At 40.6% G+C, this 19682-nt stretch overlaps 1 protein-coding gene across 1 annotated transcript in view; it reads right to left on the bottom strand.

Moving 5' to 3' along the window:
* Positions 1-7: 7 nt before the first annotated feature.
* Positions 8-19682, bottom strand: part of PDE6C (phosphodiesterase 6C) — a 40297-nt gene continuing 20622 nt past the window's right edge. The window contains exons 2-21 of the mRNA XM_035137827.3: positions 17233-17385; positions 15930-16019; positions 15557-15697; positions 14724-14798; positions 14567-14631; positions 13322-13388; positions 12892-12939; positions 12229-12378; positions 11236-11379; positions 11071-11142; positions 6428-6574; positions 5112-5219; positions 4906-5015; positions 4427-4514; positions 4115-4215; positions 3765-3872; positions 3617-3680; positions 2763-2837; positions 2562-2645; positions 8-1946 (exon numbers count right to left, since the gene is read on the bottom strand). Coding sequence (XP_034993718.3) covers positions 1788-1946; positions 2562-2645; positions 2763-2837; positions 3617-3680; positions 3765-3872; positions 4115-4215; positions 4427-4514; positions 4906-5015; positions 5112-5219; positions 6428-6574; positions 11071-11142; positions 11236-11379; positions 12229-12378; positions 12892-12939; positions 13322-13388; positions 14567-14631; positions 14724-14798; positions 15557-15697; positions 15930-16019; positions 17233-17385 — 2049 coding nt within the window. The 3' untranslated portion in view covers positions 8-1787. The remainder of the gene's footprint in view (positions 1947-2561; positions 2646-2762; positions 2838-3616; positions 3681-3764; positions 3873-4114; positions 4216-4426; positions 4515-4905; positions 5016-5111; positions 5220-6427; positions 6575-11070; positions 11143-11235; positions 11380-12228; positions 12379-12891; positions 12940-13321; positions 13389-14566; positions 14632-14723; positions 14799-15556; positions 15698-15929; positions 16020-17232; positions 17386-19682) is intronic.

Here is a 19682-nt window from a genome sequence, read left to right on the forward strand (position 1 = left end):
GGAGCAATCTTTCCATGTTATCTTGTCTTCTCCTCCTTTTAAAAGATGCTTTTTAAAGGCGGCTTTTCTTTTTGAAATTAAAGGACCAAAGCACTTTCCCAAAGACATCCACATTTTCCATAGGAAGAGAAAAGGCAAAAGCATCTCATCGTTTAAAAGAAAAAATGAATTGTGTAGGGTGGCAGTTTCTATGTTCCTACAAACCAACTTAGCTATTGGCCCTGATGTAGCCCTAGCTATGTATCCACAAGGTAATACCACATACCTCATTGCATGAGAATATGTACATGCACAATAGAATGCACTTTGGAATATGCATCTTATTCAAGGCAGTCGAGTACAGATGAATAGACTTTTTCACTTGCACCTGATCCTATACTCTTCATTCCAAATCTAGTAAGTGGTAAACCTGTTTATTCATGCAGATCTCCTTAGCAGGATTGAGCTGACTGCCTTTTTATGAGCTTTGCTAATAGCTTGGGAAGTATCAAGTCCAGAAGGCAAACATGAAAATGAACTTGTCGTTGCAGCTGGAGTAACAGATACAACAGCATTTTCTATTGTTTTTGGCAATGATACTATTTGTTTTGGACTCAGGTTTGTGTATCCTCATAGGGAACAAAGCATTTTAAAAAAGTTATGAAAGCATCACAAGATGAAGTTGATTTAATTGCTCATGCCATTTTCATTTTCCTTCTGCCAGGACTCACTTCTTAAACTTAGGCTAGAAATAGATGTCTAGTTCAACAGATAACAACACCAGCTGATTTCTCTAGTGTGTAAAGGGAGATTTTGCTAAGGATTTTCAAACTGGCAATTAATGCTACTGTGACTCTTCCACTTTCCTCACTAACAGCTCAATCATGTCCATATCCGCTTGGAGAAGTAAGTTCCACTGAGTTCAATGGGGCTTCCTCTGAGGTAAGTGGACATCAGATTGCAGCCTATACAGCAGCGAATGACATGGTAGGGCAGAGGCACTTAGGCAACCTCTGAGCAGGTAAAAGAGATTGAAGAGAGAGAATTCTCTTCTTTCTCCTCCACGCAGGTGCTTTTTTTCTCTGCTGACACACTTGGGGGAACTCATGGTGGGAGGGAGAGTGTACTACCTTTGCCCCTGCACTGCGGGCTTTCTCTGCTGGCTTCCTCCTGCACACTACATTTGGCAGGACTGGTCCGATATAGTCTCTCTACAACAGAGTGCTCATCTAGCATTTGCAGTGGCACCACAGTTTCCAGTGACCTTCATTCTAAGGAAATCAAACCTGAGGTTTGCCTGGCACTCCTGAAATCTCTTACTGCTCTCAGACTGGGGAGCATGTTTGACTTGCAAGTGTGTTTCCTGGAAGACAAACTCTGAGCAAAAGGTGTACTGAGCTAAGATGGTGAGAGTAAGCACCAGACGACTTGATGTTCCAGCAGCAAAACCAGAGGTTTCTTCTATTCACAGAAGGGCTAGTGAACCACTGATGGCTGCTGCTCATGAAAGCTGCAGAGGAGATGACTTTCAACCAAGTCTACCTACCTTCTGCCACCTTCCATGGTGTTCCAGAGCCCCCAACTCACTCTGGAACACATTTTGTGGGGTGGAAGGAGGGGTAGCAAGCAGAAAGGGCAACAGTTGAAAATCGCCTCTCCCCTTCTGTGAGTCAAAGGCTCCATTTGCCCATTCCATCCCTACTTACCACTAAGTGATCAACGGACTTTAGCCTTGAATGCCAAATCCAGCCAAAGTTACCCAAATTGCACAAGCCTGTGCATGCATGTAGGGACACATTTTTATATGCCTAACCTTTCTTGGCAGCTTCTTCCTCCTGCTTTTTCTTTTCTTCCTCAATCTTCTTCATCTTTTCTTCATACACATCAGCTCGCGACTTCCATTCCACCCGGTTGTTTTGAAGACCATCAAACATAGGCGTAATTTCCTTGTGGAACCTTGAGAATTCCTAAGTAAACAGTGCAGATCCATAAACTGACCTTTCATGGTGAAATGGTGCATCTACAGTGGTAACACAGACATTTCTGACACGTGCAGACTACAGATGGCCTTTAGCTGGCAAACTGTGGTAACAAACATATTTATTTCGCCATACGATCCCAGGGCAGAACTAAGCTAGCAGGAAGGTTTCTGATGTGCAAAGCCAGGATGAGGTAGCATTTGTCATTGGCCAGAAGGTGTTTAATTCCCCCAGCCTGGCTTAGAAACTTGATTTCCCAGTCAAATGAGGGCAAGTGTTGGATTCTCCCCAGTAAATGCCCCAAGAGGCAAATTTGTGATTAGAAACCATGCATTTGGTGATTCAAATCTAAGTGTATGTATAGGATAAGATGGTGCTCTTTACATTGAAGGGAAACTTTTAAAAGTAGGGAGGCTCAGACATCCCGATATGAAAAGCTCTGAGTAATACCAGTAGGAAATGTTTAAGGAAACTCAACAGTTCAAAAACATGCACAATCGTAACCATTTAACATGCTGATTTGACTTATAATTCCATATGTCTAAAAATTTATGTATATATTGTAAAAACGGAATAATATGACACTCAAATTATTCATCTTACCTTGTATACAAAAGTACACACAAAATCAATGAAACCAACTTGAAGTTTGGGCAGTTCTTCACCTTTGTTCCTGTCCATCATAGGCTAAAAAAATGAATGAAGCAGATATAGTCAGTTGAAATACTTGGAAGTCCCATCAATTGCCTGTTTTTAAAACGGAAAACAATATAATAGATAATATAATTACAACAGAACACTTACAATTGGCTGTTGCTGTAGGACAGTTCGTTCAAGATCACCTTGCTCCCAGAATTCATTTGCAACCATGATGGCAACCTAGGAATGAATAATGGCTTCTATTGAAAGATTCAACATTAAACAGCAATTGTAACCTAAAACAGTATTCAATCTATTCCACAGAAAACGTTGCAGAAGAGTATGTTTTTGCCATCATAGTAATAACTCTTTAAAAATGACCAATAAGATATATTTGCGATACATTCTGATTATTTTGGAATACCACAAGCATGTCCTGAATCCAACTCTGAATTGAAATGTATCACAGCAAAGAAGGTGGGAACGCATTCTTCAAGTATTTAATATGTTACTCCAGTATCTATAGCTGGAAATGAATGCTATGCTGTCTACTTGCTACCCTCTGGAACTCACCAACTAATGGCATTCACTGCTGCAAGACATGGTTATGGCCAATGGAGATGGCTTTAAAATATGATCAAACCTAAATGATTGGCGTTAGCTCTTAGCCATAGCCAGAGTCAATATCTGTCTGAACACCAGTTGCTTGGGATGGCAAAGACCATCTACTTGAGGGCTTTGCAGAGTGCTTGGGCCAGATGGACCCTTGGTCTGATTAGCAGGACCTGCTCTTCTGAACTTCAAGCTGTTGAATTCCTGTTTTTTTATTGTTATGGTGAGCTCGATTTGGGGGAAAAATAGAAAAGGCAGGGAACAAATCTGGAAATCAATAAACATCTTCACATGCTTCAGCATCAAACGTATACAGTATCTAGATATTACTGATATTACTGAAATAAAAGCCTCATATATTTTCTCTCAATAAAAATTACGTCAAACTTGATTCTGAAGATGCTCACCTTACTTTGCACCTCCCAAGGTTTAGTGATAGCAGACAAGTCACAGCCAGTCATCATCATCGCCCTTTAAATAAAGATAATAGATTTATAGAAGGAAGAAAAACAGTACTAGCCTTAGTGAAGGAAGGATAAAATGAAATTGACCTACATTATTACTTCCTTTTTGGTCGGGTCCATAGATATATATTTAATTGCTTCCTCTTCTTTTTCCATCTTTTCAATTGCATCCACAATCTTTTGAAACATAGTCCTTTTCCTGTGGAAATATGGTGACACTTACAATGCACGCATGGTCCCTTTTACAGCCTACTTGGGGATTTTACTGTCCTGGAGCCCAAAATGATCCTCTAAAATGGAATTATGAGGCCCAACAACAAGAAACTTTGATGGATATTAGGCACTAAAGTTAATTACGTTAAAAATATAATGGTCACAGTAGCTGCATTTTAAATTTTCATAAGAAGGAAGCATTATAGTATAAAAGAATTTAACACTTACTTGAAATACAAAGCCAAGTCAGTTGCTATGATTGCAACTTCAAATAAATGTAGAACAGTTTCATACTGGCGCTTATTTAGGTTCTGGAAGATGTTTAAACTCTGCAAGATTGAGATTTTTGCAAATCAGTACAGTTTACAAAATTATTCCATGTGTGTATGCTACAATATAATAATGCATCTACTTAAAGTAAACTGTCTTAGTATTTCCTAGTAATCCAAAACAAAAACTAGGGATAGCAGTATTATTGTGTATAAGTTGTGTATAAGTACAAAATAAATACAAATAAATAACCTGAACACAGACACAGACCTCATCTTGTAGCAAGGTTTTACTGTACTCTAGATGGTGTCTTTCTAAAATGGAAGAGCCATGAAGTCTTGCCAGTGGAGATGCTGACCTGATGAAACACAATCATATAGTTTAAAATATTCCACAGGGTATATTTCTGAACCATGAACTTATATACTGTAGAGTGTAGAGCTTATCCACACTAATTTGCTTTCAATTAATAGGAAACTATTCTCATTCATAGAGTACCAACAACATGTCAGCGTGCTATCTAATTAAAGAAAATTATACAGCAAATTTATCCACTACATAAGAACGTGCCTGGTTGGCCACTGTAGAAAAGAGGACTCTAGCCTAGATGCATATGTGGTCTGATCCATTAGGCACTAAGTTGAACTGGCTACTTTAGATAATGGCAATTGCTTTTCACCACCATCCCAGCATGTTCCCTACTTTTAAGACAGGTGTTCCAGATGTATATGTTAACAGATACCACTTACTTCATTTGATACAAGTTGTTGGTCCCTCTGTGATCAATGTCATGGCAAAAAGCTGCAGATACCATAGCAAAGGCTTCTAGGTCCGTATAATATTTCTTTATTCTACCTGTCTATAGAAAGAGAAGGGGTTTTTTTATTTAAAAAACAATAGGTGTGTTACAAATGAAAAACAAATTTAGGCATAGATCCAGAGAAACAAAAGATACCATCAAAAGGGTAAACATGGTCTGCCCGACGTTGAATCCATGCCGCCAGTTGTGGTAAGTGATATCTCGATAGCCTTTTCTCACGGTATACATCCACCTTGTAAGCACCTGTGGCAAATGAAACACACTTGATTCTCTGTACTTTTAAGTCTTGTAAACAAAATACGAAGCTATTTCGCCACAGCTATCAAATTGGTAGTACTATAATGAAGTTGAGATTTCTAATCCTGATTTCATATCAGTGTAGAGTTAACAGTTAGAATACTGGACTACATACCCTCCAACATTTCTCTGATGAAAATAGAAACGTCCCATGCCATAGTTATAATTTTACAATTTATATCCCACACATGGTTGCCCCAGGCATTCTGGGCAGCTTCCAACATATATAATAACATAATTAAACATTAAACATTTTTTTTTTTAAAAAACCCCTTCGCTATACAGGTTTGCCTTCAGATGGCTCGGGGATCGATAACTCCATACCATCCAACATTTCTCAAATGAAAACAGGGACTTCCTAAGGAAAAGTGGGACATTCCAGGATCAAATCAGAAACCGGTACGGCTTCTTTAAATCAGGGATATCCCTGGAGAATAGGGGCACTCGGAGGGTCTGGGACTATGACCTGGGAGACCAAGGGTTGAGTCACCACTCAGCTCATCTTGGCCTACTACTTGGCCTGCAAGACCATTTTGAGTAATCCGCCTTCACCCACCCTATGCCTGACATGATATAGGCAAAGGTTGGGCCTAAACCGCCTCACCCAGTATACCTGAAGGAGCATCTCCACCCCCATCATTCAGCCAGGGCACTGAGGTCCAGCGCTGAGGGCCTTCTGGTGGTTCTCTCAATGTGAGAAGTAAAGTTACAGGGAACCAGACAGAGGGCCTTCTTGGGAGTGGCGCCCTCCTTGTGGAACACCCTCCCATCAGATGTCAAGGAAATAAAGAATCATACAACTTTTAGAAGGCATATATGAAGGCAGCACTTTATAGGAAAGTTTTTAATGTTTGGTGACTGACTGATGCCAGTTATCAGGAGCAGCTGAATAAGATGGAGGATGCCTGTGGGCCTGCCTATGACATAGAGTCAGGCCTACACTCCATATTGCCTCTTCTGTGTTGTGTTTTTCCGCCTATTCCTTGGCTTAGTTTGCAAGATGAAAGGATCCTGGGGCACCACAGCTTAATATATATAGAAGAGCAGATCTGCCACATATTTAGCATTAATGGCATGCTAGGTCTGCAAAAGCAATGCTTGTTCTTTGTTTCATATGGCACAGGCTTAGGGAAACAAAGCAAAATATATCTGACCTCTACTGGTACTTTGAACTTTTCCACAACATTTATCTCAAAGAACATCCGTATCCCACACTTGATCAACTCATGTTCTGTAACAGGGAAGTCACTGAAGCGAAATTCATAAAGTTCTACATCCTTTGGTTCAGGCAATTCCTCTTTCTGTTGGGAAAAACACAACAAAATCCCATCAGTTTGACATGTCACAAGGGATTAGGCAGAGATAATTTTTCTGTCTTCAGCTTCCGTGGGAGGGTTGCCATGCCAACACTTTGGAATAAAAACCACCATGAATATATATACAGATCTCTCATGTTTCAAGGAACACTTCTAGAAAAATTAGCATTCCATACTAGGTTGCTTAATATCTCCAAATTATTTTTAAGGTGGGGAGGCGTATGTTTATGCATTGGTTAGATCCAGTTAGATTTGCCATCCAGTTAAATGCACTTAGATCATAGGGTATATATTGTTTAGATCAGACTGGCCCAAATTGTGGCCCATCAGACCACAGCTCACCAAAAAAAATGCCTTGTGGCTGCCATGTGCTTGACTTTTATCCACCCCAGCCACCCTGCTTTTCTCTTTCTTTCTTTTTGGAGCAAATCTTGAAGGCGGAATGGGCTGCTAATGGCCACTGGTGGGATATGTGCAGCTTGGCGGGTCACAGGTTGGACAGGCCTGGTTCTGGAGAATATTAATTTTTTCCCCCTAGAGAATTGAAGGTGAAATGATGATAGACAGATTGTGGCTCCTGGTGTGTATAATGATCCTACTTCCCCCTCTGGCTCAACAGGTTTTGCAGGTTTTCAAAACAGAATTGTTTCAAAATCCTACAAACCTGTCTGATGATCAGAGGCAACTGTAGGCCAAAATATATGTGCATAAGTGTATGTTGTGGGAAAAAATTAACTTTCACACCGCTTTGAATGTTCTTTCAAACTATCGTATGTCTCTAGCCTTAGACTGTCAGGTATTATTTGGAGAGTGGTGCGTAGCCTAAAAGATATAGAGGACATTGCTTTGTAAAAGCATGGCTACATTAAAAGCGGCAACTCTATAAAAACAATAATCAAATAAAACAATTTAACAAAAAATATAAAGAAAAAATTAAATTAGAAATCTTCACGTGGTGCCAGAAAACCATCAGAGCATATTTCTGAACATGCTTTGTCCCCCAAGAGTTACACACCACATGTCAGATGCTGGAAGAACCGAAAAAAGGGGCCTCGGATGAGGACAATCTCAAAGTATGGGCAGGGAACAAACAATCTTTCAGGCAGCCTGGGCTCAATCCATTAAGGGTTTTAAAGATCAAGGCTCTGCACCCCAAAACAGATTAGGAGCCAACACAGTTATCAAAACACCAGCACAACATGATCATAATGTCCAGTCTCAGCAGCCTAACAGCCATATTATCAACTACAGTCAACCATCGTTTTGCGTGGTTATGTTGCTGACTGCTATGCATGTCGGTGGAGTGGGCATAAGCTCACTCCGTACTGCTATGCCCCCTTTTCTGGACACTTCCCGAGTTGCAGCGATGTGTGTGGTTGCAGCTGCACACATACAGTAATCTAAGTGAAAGGTTACCAGAGCAACAGCTGGCAAATCAGCCTAAGCTGGTAAAAGGGGATTCATGCCACAGTGGAAGCTTGCACCTCTAGTGATAGAGACCATTGAAGGAGCATCCTCATACTGCAAACCTGTTCCTTCAGAGGGACTGCAACCCCATCCAGAACATGGGGGGGGGGCACTCGAACAGACAAACACGCTACCGAAAGCCCCTCCGTCTTATATGAATGAAGACTCGGTTTGTTGGCCCTCATACAGTCCGTAACTGAACTCAAGCACCAGTGTAGCACTTCTACTGATGGCTTCTCAGCCCAAATCTCTGGGTGACCTAACTCAGTGGTTTCATGGTAGATAATAAAAAAGCAATTAACAAGACATAGTCCCATGGAACACCACAGTATAAATGTTGTGGAGCTGACCAGGTAGGAACAGAAGAACTGTAAAATTATACCTCCAGTTGTCAATTCAGATAGCCTAGCCAGAAGGATAGCATGGTCCACTCCATAGTATGAAAAGTAATTGAGAAGTCTAAGGGAATCCCTCTCCTGGCACTGGTCATTGGTCAGGGTGATCCAAGTTGTTTCTGTACCAAATACAGAATCTACTTATATTCTACAGTGGGCAATGGAACTGCTGTTTATTGAGCGCAAAACTCAATGGCGAAAAGTATCTCAACATGCCTCCCTTTTTATTATCATTTGTTTCAAAGTAAGTAGGTTCCCTCTTCTATTTATTCTGATCCCAGGTCAAGGGCAAGAGCCAGTCACTTCTGGAGCAATGGCAGTTTTAAGATGCAACACCTGCTTTATCCCATTACCAAGCCGGGATTCCAAGCTTTCTAATAGGATAAAGCTGTTGTATTTGGCAGTGCATGGGAGATCAGACCTTACATTTAGGTGCCCTTCTCTATCAGGAATTTGGCTGCATTATTTTCTAGGGTTTTTCAGCCCAATGTTTCACTCATATACAAGCTACAAGCTCAGTGGGGGGGGGCATGGGACCCTGATTTTTAGTTTTCAACACACACACACACACACACCTCACTATCCAGACAAACAAGAGGCATTACCACAATTCAAGGGCTCAGGCAAAATAATGCAAGGAGAACACAGATCAAGGCCAGGGAGGTGTGTGATCTGGTGAGAATCCTGAAGGCCAGATTAAAAAAAAGTCTGTAAAGCAACTGGCCCCTGAGCCTGAGGATTCCCTCCAATGGTTTAATGAATTTCAGGGCACAACTCTCTGTTACAGAAGACTCCTAGTGAAAATGACATTCTGTGTCAAGTCTATTCCCCATTAATTTTTCTTCTCCCTATGCCATGATAGGATGCTGTGCATTTCATCACCCCTACTGTACATATTTGGTTGGCAGTGGCAGTGGTTGGCAGTGGTACATGATGCCATGAAAATCTGACACATTTACATAACAAATACATGATACAAAATGAGAGAACGCTCAACATGAGGATTCCATTTTCAATAACAACCCTGTAATAACAACCCTGCAATACAGTCCTACCAAAGCATGCTGTATACTATATGAAGTCACAGAGAAGCACACAGCTGTAGCAGCAAGCAGATGAGGACAAGAGAGGGCTCATTCTGCCAGGCTGTGCAGTACATCAGTTGCAAAAGCTGTAGACATCTACCAGGGATGGAGAATTGCAGAGACATAACTAGCTCCCTGTTAGGTAACATCACAGAATAGTAGCAGTAAAAGTAATTAAAGCTATTTTTTTTCCAATCACAAGCCAAAGGGTGGGGATCACCCACATTTTCTCATCCTTTCCAACTCCAGCCTCTGCTAATCCAGACTAAATACTGGTAGTGATACAAGCAGAAAGCAGGAATACCAAAGAACGTTCCCTGCAGAACAAGCCCTTCCAGGTGACTCTATCAAAAGGGTCTAGTAGTGATACAAAAGGAAAACAGTAGGACAAAACCACCCCAAAATTTCTTGCTAATTCACTGAGAATTTGACATGAAAATATCTGACCAAATGCATTTTAGAAAAATCCTTCCAAATTTTTTTTGCCTTGTAGATTCCCTAACTTTATTAGGTATATTGCATAGGGTATTGCTTTAAGGTCATGCACCCTAGCATGTATATCCATGCAGATATGGTAGTTCCAATGAATTCATCAAACTCCCCTGCAAATGCTTTCTTGGGCATGGTTCCCTCCCTCTATACCAGAGCTCACAAAACTGCAGCAAAAGCCCAGTGTGAACAAGAGCTATTCTTTGCTTGTTTATTCATTAGACTTCATATCCCATGCTTCACCCTAAGGTCACAGGCTTGTTGCAACATCAAATCACATAAATCTAAACAAACAACATAAACAGAATTAAATCACTAAAACCTCTAGAACCAGTACCCAACGCTCATAATATTTATCATCTCTGAATAACAATATAAATTAACACGTACAACTAATGCATAAAGACTCAATGAAATAATGATGTTTTCTGCTGTTGCTGGAACTCAGCGCAGTAGCCTGCCTGATCTCAGCAGAAAGCTCATTTGAAAGCTGTAGCACAGTTCCACTTAATTGGATCTCCCTTGATGATAGTACAGCTAATAGCACTTCCGCAGCCGAGCTGGGATCATGGGCAGGATAGTATTGGGAGAGGCGTTCTTTCATATAATCAGGTATCTGTCCCTGTCCCCCCCCCCCCCCGCACCAAGCCGTAGAGGGTTTTATATATCAGAATGGGACTCGGTGACAGTGTTCCATGCTCCCATTTGTCGGTACCCATGCTACATCACCTTGCATCATCTGAGGTCTTTGAACCATCTTCAGGGTGCACATAGAGTGCAATACAGTAGTCAAGTGGTAGTCAATACAGTACTCAATGTGGGTGTGAGTTACTGTGGCCAGGCTATCCCTGTACTGTACATGGTGAAGCAGGTGGAACTGGCAACAGGCATTGCATGCCCCTGCAACTATCTCAGCCTTCAGTGGAAAGACAGAATAGGAGTATCCTCAGACTCTGTACCTGATCCTCTGGGGACAGTCTAACACCATTCCAAACAACAAACGCCCTGTCCCATATCAAATATAAGTATGCCTTTAGTTACTTACCAAAATTTTGATAAGTTGTTTCTCATCAGAGTTCTCATCTATAACATCTAAATTCAGTTTTTCTTTGTATTTCTAACAGGGGGGAAAGCAAATAAAATCATTGAGTTCAGTTGATCTCACAAAAATGTCCAAACTTCATTTCTGTACAAATGAACTCACACTCACCAATATGCTCTGAATTTCAGCTGCTGTTGCCTTTGTCTGATACATCAGCATTTCCTGAGCAATGTCTTTTCTGTTTTCAAGCTTATTCATTTTGTCATAGGTGTCGGTGTTTAAAACAGACCATCCCAGGAACTGTGTAAGCATCTGAAGCGGAGTAAATAAATATAAGCATTTAGATATTTCCATCTGCTCTGCGCAGCTGGGAAGGCACACACACTGGGATAATGCAAAACACCTGTCTTTTATAGACAGATGAAGACTGTTGAACAAAACAGGCCTTCAGTGATGACAGAAAAGGAGGATCAAATTAGTCGTAATATTTACACTGGGCAAGGTATGTAAGAAGGCATTGCTTTCTGCTCTACTCTGTGTTCATCCCATGCAGCACTGTTTCCATTCTGCTGCAGTTAGATTTCTACTGCAAACTATGCTATTTGTCTAGCTGTCCACTGTAGCGAAATTGCCAAATTTACACAAGTAATTATGTTATCATTATAGTTAATTCATTAGTTGCGTAAATCACATGATTATGTTATCCTACCCCATTCATTTCAATGCAAAGGAGACACAATGCAAGCGGAGGGAAAAAGTAATCGATTGACTTGTGTGATCCTTTTGCACCACTATGATGCTTGTTGTAGATATTTTGCTGTGCTAAGTCTTCCGCTAGCACTTGAGCATCACTAATTAGTGAACAAGTTCTTTATCCACTACTTTGGATCCAACCCATTGGCATTATCTTTTATAGAAAATTATTACTTTTTATAGGAAATTTATTTTGATAAAAACAACAGTGACATCCCAGTCCTCACACTTACTATGGCTGTATATTAGATGCTCACGATAGGTTGTATATATACCAACTACTATCCCAAGATACTGAGGTGTAGTGTAAGATGTTAGTATTTTGTTTTTAAATATCCAATTATTGTAAAACACCCTCCCTCCAGTGTCTGACTGTAGCTTGACAATGTCAAGCAACTTGGAGCATACTTCAAGAAGCTGTTCATCGTGCTCGTCAAAGGGTTTGCCATCTTTCCTATTGTAAAATGTAGCTACACCGACAATTTCTTCCTTCTTGTTGACAATAGGTAAAGATAAGACATTTTTAATAATCCACCCTGTCTCATCGAAAGCTTCTTTCTGCAGAAGAGAAAAAGAAAAGAAATTACATTACCACCCACTTATTAAACCACTATAATGCCTGTGTGAACACAATGGAGGGATAGATCAGTCAACCTTCATCCCCTGTCTGTTTTGCATGTCGAGTGCCCTGTTTTTTGCAAATTAAACACAGACAGAAAGAGAAAATCCACATTTAGATGTTTTTATTACTTGCTGCTCTAGACTCCTTTGGGCAGAAGAAATAAATTTAATCAATCAATATATGTAAATTGCACACTTTTTATATGCATTACTGTGCAATTCAATGCATTTTACCTTAAAATATTATTTCTTCTGGGCATTTAAAAACACATAGGATACATGTTTTAGATTTGATTGGTTGCTACATTCCAACCCACGTATAATCTGAGACTGGCAAATTAGGTCAATTCACTTTAAAAAGCAGACCAAGACTTGTCTCATCCCTCTCTAGTGCTGATGTATTATCTTAGCATTATTTACTTGTTAATGCAATAAACGAAAAGACACTACCTGAAAAGTGAAGTATTCATCGGCTGGTGCATTCATCATATTACAAATCTAGAGAGGGGGGGAGAGAAATACAATAAAAAGAAGCTGTGCCACTTAAATGTCAGATGTCAGCTGTTACAGGAGACAGGCCAAGTAGATTATTTTTGCTTGTATCTTCTTGGGGGCACTTTTAGATGATGCTTCTACAGAGTGGGGGCTTCTGCTGTTATGGCTACAGACTTCTTCATGTACACTGATTCTGGGTAAAGTAAACCTAAAGTAAATACCAGATATAATCTAAACTTTGGGTGAAATTTGTGCAAGGAAATCAGGATGAATGCTAAATAAGGAGGTCACCTGGAGAAGCCCTTACACAAATATTTAGATTATTGTGAAATATTTAGATTATTTATACATAGCTGTATAAAAAAACAACAACCCTGAAACTTACAAATCCATTTTCAGCAACGTAAGTTGGCAATCCGCTAGCAAGACACCAGTGATCTGGAGGAGGTGATCTTTGAAGAAGAGAATGAGATAAAATTGAGCACTTCCAAACCAGTACCAGATCTACAAACTGAAAGGTGACCAGTGACACCCATTAAGCTCTTACGACTGTGGTGTTGGTGTGGGTAGGTGGACTATAGAGGGTTTTTTAAAAAAATTGTTGTGGGTAATGAATCCGAGCAATTGGGAGCAAGACTGACATTAATAAAAATATATGGAAAGTTCCCACTCACTCACATATTCTTGTTCTCAGGTTTGTCTCAAATAATTACATCCTCTGCGTATTCTGGACTATCTATCCCACCCCTCTACCCTTATCACCAAGAGAGAAGCTGCTCTCACGGTCAATGTCAAAGAGAGAGAAAAGGTGCCTTGTTTCATCTAAACAGAAACATCAGAAAGGTATTGTGCGGTGCCCAAAGTTGCCCTCACCTTAATCCCCCTCCCCAGATCTTAGGGCACAAGCAGGCACTGAAAGGAAGAAACATCTTGGACTCTGGCTGGACCCCTAGTCTCTTCCCACTTCACTCCCTTTCTCAAGTGGCTGTTGCATAAGGGCTTAGTGAAGTGTAAGCCACACCAGAGGAAGCCATTTGCTAAATTCTGGCGCCTGGGGGAGAAGGAAGGAAGGAAGAGCAAAAGGTAACAGAGCAGAGCAGAGTAGAGCAGAGCAAAGCAAAGCAAAGCAAAGCAGTGTCCATGTTTTTATATGTACTGTAAGCCGCCCAGAGTGGCTGGGGAAACCCAGCCAGAAGGGCAGGGTATAAATATAATTATCATCACCATCATCAACATCCTTACTATTTTCCCAGACCTGGGGCACAAAGAGCAGCAGCAGCAGCAGTAGATATCTCTCCTTTTGCCTCTTCTCTCTCCACTTCCGTCTGCCATGCAAAGCCTCACTGACAGTCTCCTTTGCTACAGAGGCTATGCTGACTTGCAAATGAAGGACGGAACACCATGGTGGGCCATAGGTAGCCACACCACATTGGCAACAGGGCAACACAGCATGGCAAGCTATGGCCCACCAGCCTCTTCTAAATAGCAGAACCAAGCTAGGGAGGGATGCTGTTTTGCCACCCCACTAGCCTGCCACCCAGAGCAAGTGCTCCCCACCCCTACGCAATTTGGGCCTGTTCCAAACACAGTCTACTAATTACTATCTAATAAACTGGTAGTAAACACTCACGGAATGACTTTGATTTCTTCTTTTCCATGTAAGATGTAATCAATAATCTTATAAAAGTTGACTTCCTAAATGCAAGGGGAGAAAGAAATGTAAGAATCTGTCAACAGTATCCAGAAGGCTGTGATTTGGAGAGATGAAAGATGAAAGATGTACTCACCCGGCCATCGGGCGTTTTTGGTCCTTTGTAAGGCTCTGCTTCTCCCAGTTTAATTGGCCATTCATCATAGAATTCCTGGGAATAGTAACAGATGAATTAGCAAAATGTCCCTGAAAAATGGCACCAAGGATGGGGGGGGGAACAAGAGTTCATGTAGAAGAAGAAGAGTTTGGATTTGATATCCCGCTTTATCACTACCCGAAGGAGTCTCAAAGCGGCTTACAATCTCCCCCCCCCCCACAACAGACACCCTGTGAGGTGGGTGGGGCTGAGAGACTTCAGAGAAGTGTGACTAGCCCAAGGTCACCCAGCAGCTGCATGTGGAGGAGCGGAGACACGAACTCGGTTCCCCAGATTAGGAGTCTACTGCTCTTAACCACTACACCACACGTGTCTGATCTTGTGGCCAGTTAGGCTACTTTAATCCCACTGAAGTGGATTCGATTTAAGTAGACTCACCATACACAAGATTATGTAGCCTCCCTGTAGTGCCAGCAGCAACAATTGGGAAGTGGGGAGGGAAACAAAAGGCATTTTGGGGAGGGGCATGCTTGTTCCACATTTATGAAAGAGAAATAATGCTCCCATCCAAAACATATTTTGGCTGAAGTAGTAACTCCTATTGATTTCTGACAGAGTTAACTTTCAAGTAAGCATGCTTAAGACCACAGCTATATTTTAATGATGAGTCCGTTACAAATTGTATGTGCCTTTCCTTCAATTAAAGATGAGTGTAGCAAGTGGGGGGGCAAGCTGCCTCTTCTCTGGCACCACCTCATTAGTCTTTTGTAAAAGTTTAGTTAGGTTAATTAGTTATAATAAACAGTAGTGACCTTCTCTTTGGTCATGTCCAGCAGAGCAACAGAATATCGTTCACAGTTTAAGTATACTCGAACGGTGTACAGTGCCTTGTGAAACTGTCGCTCAATATCTGTAAGTTCTTCAAATACTTTGTTGGCAGACCACAAAAGCATCTATTTAAGAGAGAGAGAGAAAGAGAGAAAAAATGAGGAAACATTTAAAACTCTGGCTGATGCAGGCCGAAGCAGAAATGACAACAGTGGCAAATCATGAGGAAATGTGTCACAATCAGTACATAATTTTTCATTTTGGGGCACATTATGAAAGCATACACAGGAGCAAGAAAAATAAGTAACGGTACTTTCAATGACTTCACATTTAGTTAAGTAATTTGTAATACTTTACCTGACTTTTTCTGGATTCAATATTATACAAGTATGCAGTGTGATACTGCTTTACAGCAAGTGCAAGGAAATTAATGTATTTGTTAAATAGCTGCAAAAGAGAGAGAGAGAGAAAAGCAATTATCATGGGCACGATCCAAACAAAGTTAAGTGCTTCAAGTTCCACTTATTTCAATGAGACACTTAAGCACAAATACCGTATGTCTTACTGCTACTGAAGTCAATGGGCCTTCACAGCACTTTGGTGGGATTGTGGCTCATAATGGTTTGGGTTTGTTGTTTTTTTTACTTGCACCGCACTCTTCCTTGGAAAGGCAAACAGCTTACACAAGGCTCCTAACTTTCTCCTATCCAGATCTTTACCCACTAAGGCTGAAATCCTATACAGTATCCTCTTACCTGGAAGTAAGCCCCACTGAACTCAGTGGGACTTACTTCTGAGTAGACATGCATAGGTTCCAGTGAGTTAGGTGTAGCAAAAACTGGAGAGGTTCTTGTGGCACTTTAAAAACAATCAAATTTACTGTGGCATAAGCTTTTATGACAAGATTATCAGATGCATCAGGCTTTAATCTGTGTTGACTGTTATATATATACAGTGCATAGTTGTGGAGACAAATTACAACCAGTGAGATCAGAGAGAAATTAAACGCAACCAAGTACAAAAAGTTATAATGACATAAAGTCATCATAGTGACTATTCACAGAACAGTGTTGCTGGTAATGCAAACATCTGACAGTGGAAAGTTAATTAACACCTGTAGAGATGACTGGCGCAAGGGTCGCCCAGTGAGCTTCATGACTGAGTGGGGATTCAAATGCTGGTCTCCCAGGTCATGTTCCAAGAATCTAACCCAGGCATAGGCAAACTCGGCCCTCCAGATGTTTTGGGACTACAACTCCCATCATCCCTAGCTAACAGGACTAGTGGTCAGGGATGATGGGAATTGTAGTCTCAAAACATCTGGAGGGCTGAGTTTGCCTATGCCTGCTCTAACCATTACGTCACACTGGCTCACAAACTGTAATTCAGCTGTTTCCTGCTGGAGCTGTCTGTAGAAATTCCTTTGTTAAATAATTGCTACTTTAAAGTCAGCAGCAGAGTATCCTGGGAGGTTGACATGTTTTGCTACTGATTTCTGGATATTGCCCTTTCTCATGTCATATTAGCATCCATTTGGAGAATACACTTAGAATGCTACTTTTGTCAGGTGACCTCAGGCCACTCAATGAGCCCTACTTGTTACTTCTTGTTGCTCCATGGACTACAGCGTTCTTCTCTAAAAAACCATTTTAGTACTTACATCTTCATCTTCTTTAGAGAATTCAGAGGCATTTTGCTTGTTAAGAGCCATGAACACAGCAAGAACCTCTTTCCCAGCCACTATTGGAGTTGCAAGCATGCTGACAGTTGTATAGCCGGTTTGTTTATCCACAGTGTCGGAGAAATGATTATTCTGAAACAAATGGGGCCAGTTCATTAGCCTTTCAAATATTACCAGCAAATCATTTGTCACTTTTGATTTGCAAAGAACTGTACAATCTTCATTGTGCTTGGTTTCACGTTTATTCTTTCGGAATGGAGAACTCAGCCAGAGTAACTATCATATTGAACAGTGACACCTTTAGAAAAGTTCTAGAACTCAACTGGCTCAAGAGGAAGGTCTTCAATATGTTGTTGGACGACTTTCCCATAATTTCTGATCATTGGCCATGCTGATAGGAGCTGTAGTCCCAACAACATTTGGAAATTACCACGTTGGCTATTCCTGCTATTAAATCATACTGACAAAGTACCATCGGCATGGATGTTGAAATCGCCCAGAACAATGAGTATCTGGGAAATAACAGAAACAGCAACAGACATCAATTACACTAAAACTTGTTGAATTAATGGCTCTGAAATAAATGATCCCAGGAAGAGTCAATTAAATGAACCAGACAATCCATAAACACAAATAGCTTCTCATTCAACATAATGGGGATGTTGCAGAAACCTTCTCTTGCTGCAGAAAAATATGCTTGTTCTCATGAGAAACAGAATGTCATGAAATTACAGTATCTACATTCCATCTCTATAGGTTTTGCAACACAAATATTACATTACACTCCAATTCTACACAGAATCATAGAATTGTAGAGCTGGAAGGCACCCTGAGAGTCATCTGGTCCAAACCCCTGCAATGCACAAATCTCAATTAAAGTATCCATGATATGGCACATTTTAAATAGGATAGGATGGTGAAAATGATAGTATTTACCCAAAAATTATGTGCATTAGAACATGAATGAATCCATTTCTTTTTCATACAGAGGGCATGTTCTGAGTATGACTTAGTTGGATATCACTAACTAAAATTAATTTTGATCACAATAAAGTTACTGGAAGGTTTGCCATGTAGGGTCAAGATTTGGGTCAGTAATTGCTACCTGACCTAGAGGAGACTGAGTGTGCATTAAAGTGGGTAAAGAATCTTATTTAAATAAAATTCAAGATACAATCAATGAGCTCTTAACAGCAGAGGGAAAGGTAACGGCTACAATCTTCTAGATGGGGCTCATGAACAGCAATAGCAGGCAGGCATAGAGAGCATGAGCCAAAAACAGCCATTCATTTCTTTTCTGACATCCTTCAAAGCAGAGCTTTCGAAACTGTGTGTTGCGACACGTTAGTGTGTCAGCTGCGGTCTGTAGGTGTGTTGCGCGAACTTTCCCTGTGCTTGGTTTGCTAGTACTGTAAAACTGAATTACTGTGTTGCGAAATGATGCATATCTAAAAAGCATGTCACCAACATGAAAAGTTGGGAAAGCTCTGCTTTAAAGCCTTGCTATGTTGGAACTGCACCCTGAATTTTCACAGTGGCTTCAGTCCATTGACATTATTGCCATACCCTTCCATGTGCTGTTTGTGAAGCAGAAATAGTTGCAGGCTTGAAATACCTCCTTTAAAGCCATCTGTTTAAGCAGGCTTTCCCTGGCTCATAAGATTCATCACACTGCTCTGCTATTCATTTATATTTAATTGAATGTTTTATTGATAGATTTTCTGTTTTTACTGATCTATTGCTATGTAATTTTGGTTATAGTGTTGTGTATATTTTTTTTGTTTCTTTTTAAAATGATCTTATGGTGTTTTATTTAAATCTCTTACTTATGAAGATGTATAAATATTAATATTAAAATAATAATAATAGTGATGATACACTTCTTGCTCCACAGGACAGAGAGTGTGTGTGGAAGCAGAGGGTGTTCATTTGGATTTTTGGTACAGTCTAGCATCTATGTGACAGCAAGCTCTTTACTACAAACAGTTTGTACTTACATTTCGGGGTGAAAATCTTTTCATCAGTTGTTGATCAGTTTTCTCAACTATTTGGACAGTTTAATGAAATTCTGTGAATGTTGCTTTCTAAAATAGCCAACTAAGAGTTGTTGTTTTTTAATTTCAGTTGCCCCATTATTGAGATCTTGCATTCAAAATAGCAATCAATGTTTTGCCCTCTAACAGGCTGTGTATAACTTTAATTCCTACCCTGCAATGATTAGCCTGGATAAGATCTCTTCCATGGCATGGTCTGAAGGCACAGGGGGGCCACCACCTTACTGAAGCTAAGCAGGTCTGGATCTTGTCCATGTCTGGATGCGAACCACATGAATGCTAACTTGGTTTCCATGATGGAAGAACAGCAGAATATAAATGTAAGAAAGTCTGGCTCCCTTCTCCTTCTAAACTAGGTGGAGGAGAGAATAGGGC

This window comes from Zootoca vivipara, chromosome 5 (genome assembly GCF_965207765.1).
Source record: "Zootoca vivipara chromosome 5, rZooViv2.hap1.1, whole genome shotgun sequence".
NCBI lineage: Eukaryota > Metazoa > Chordata > Lepidosauria > Squamata > Lacertidae > Zootoca > Zootoca vivipara.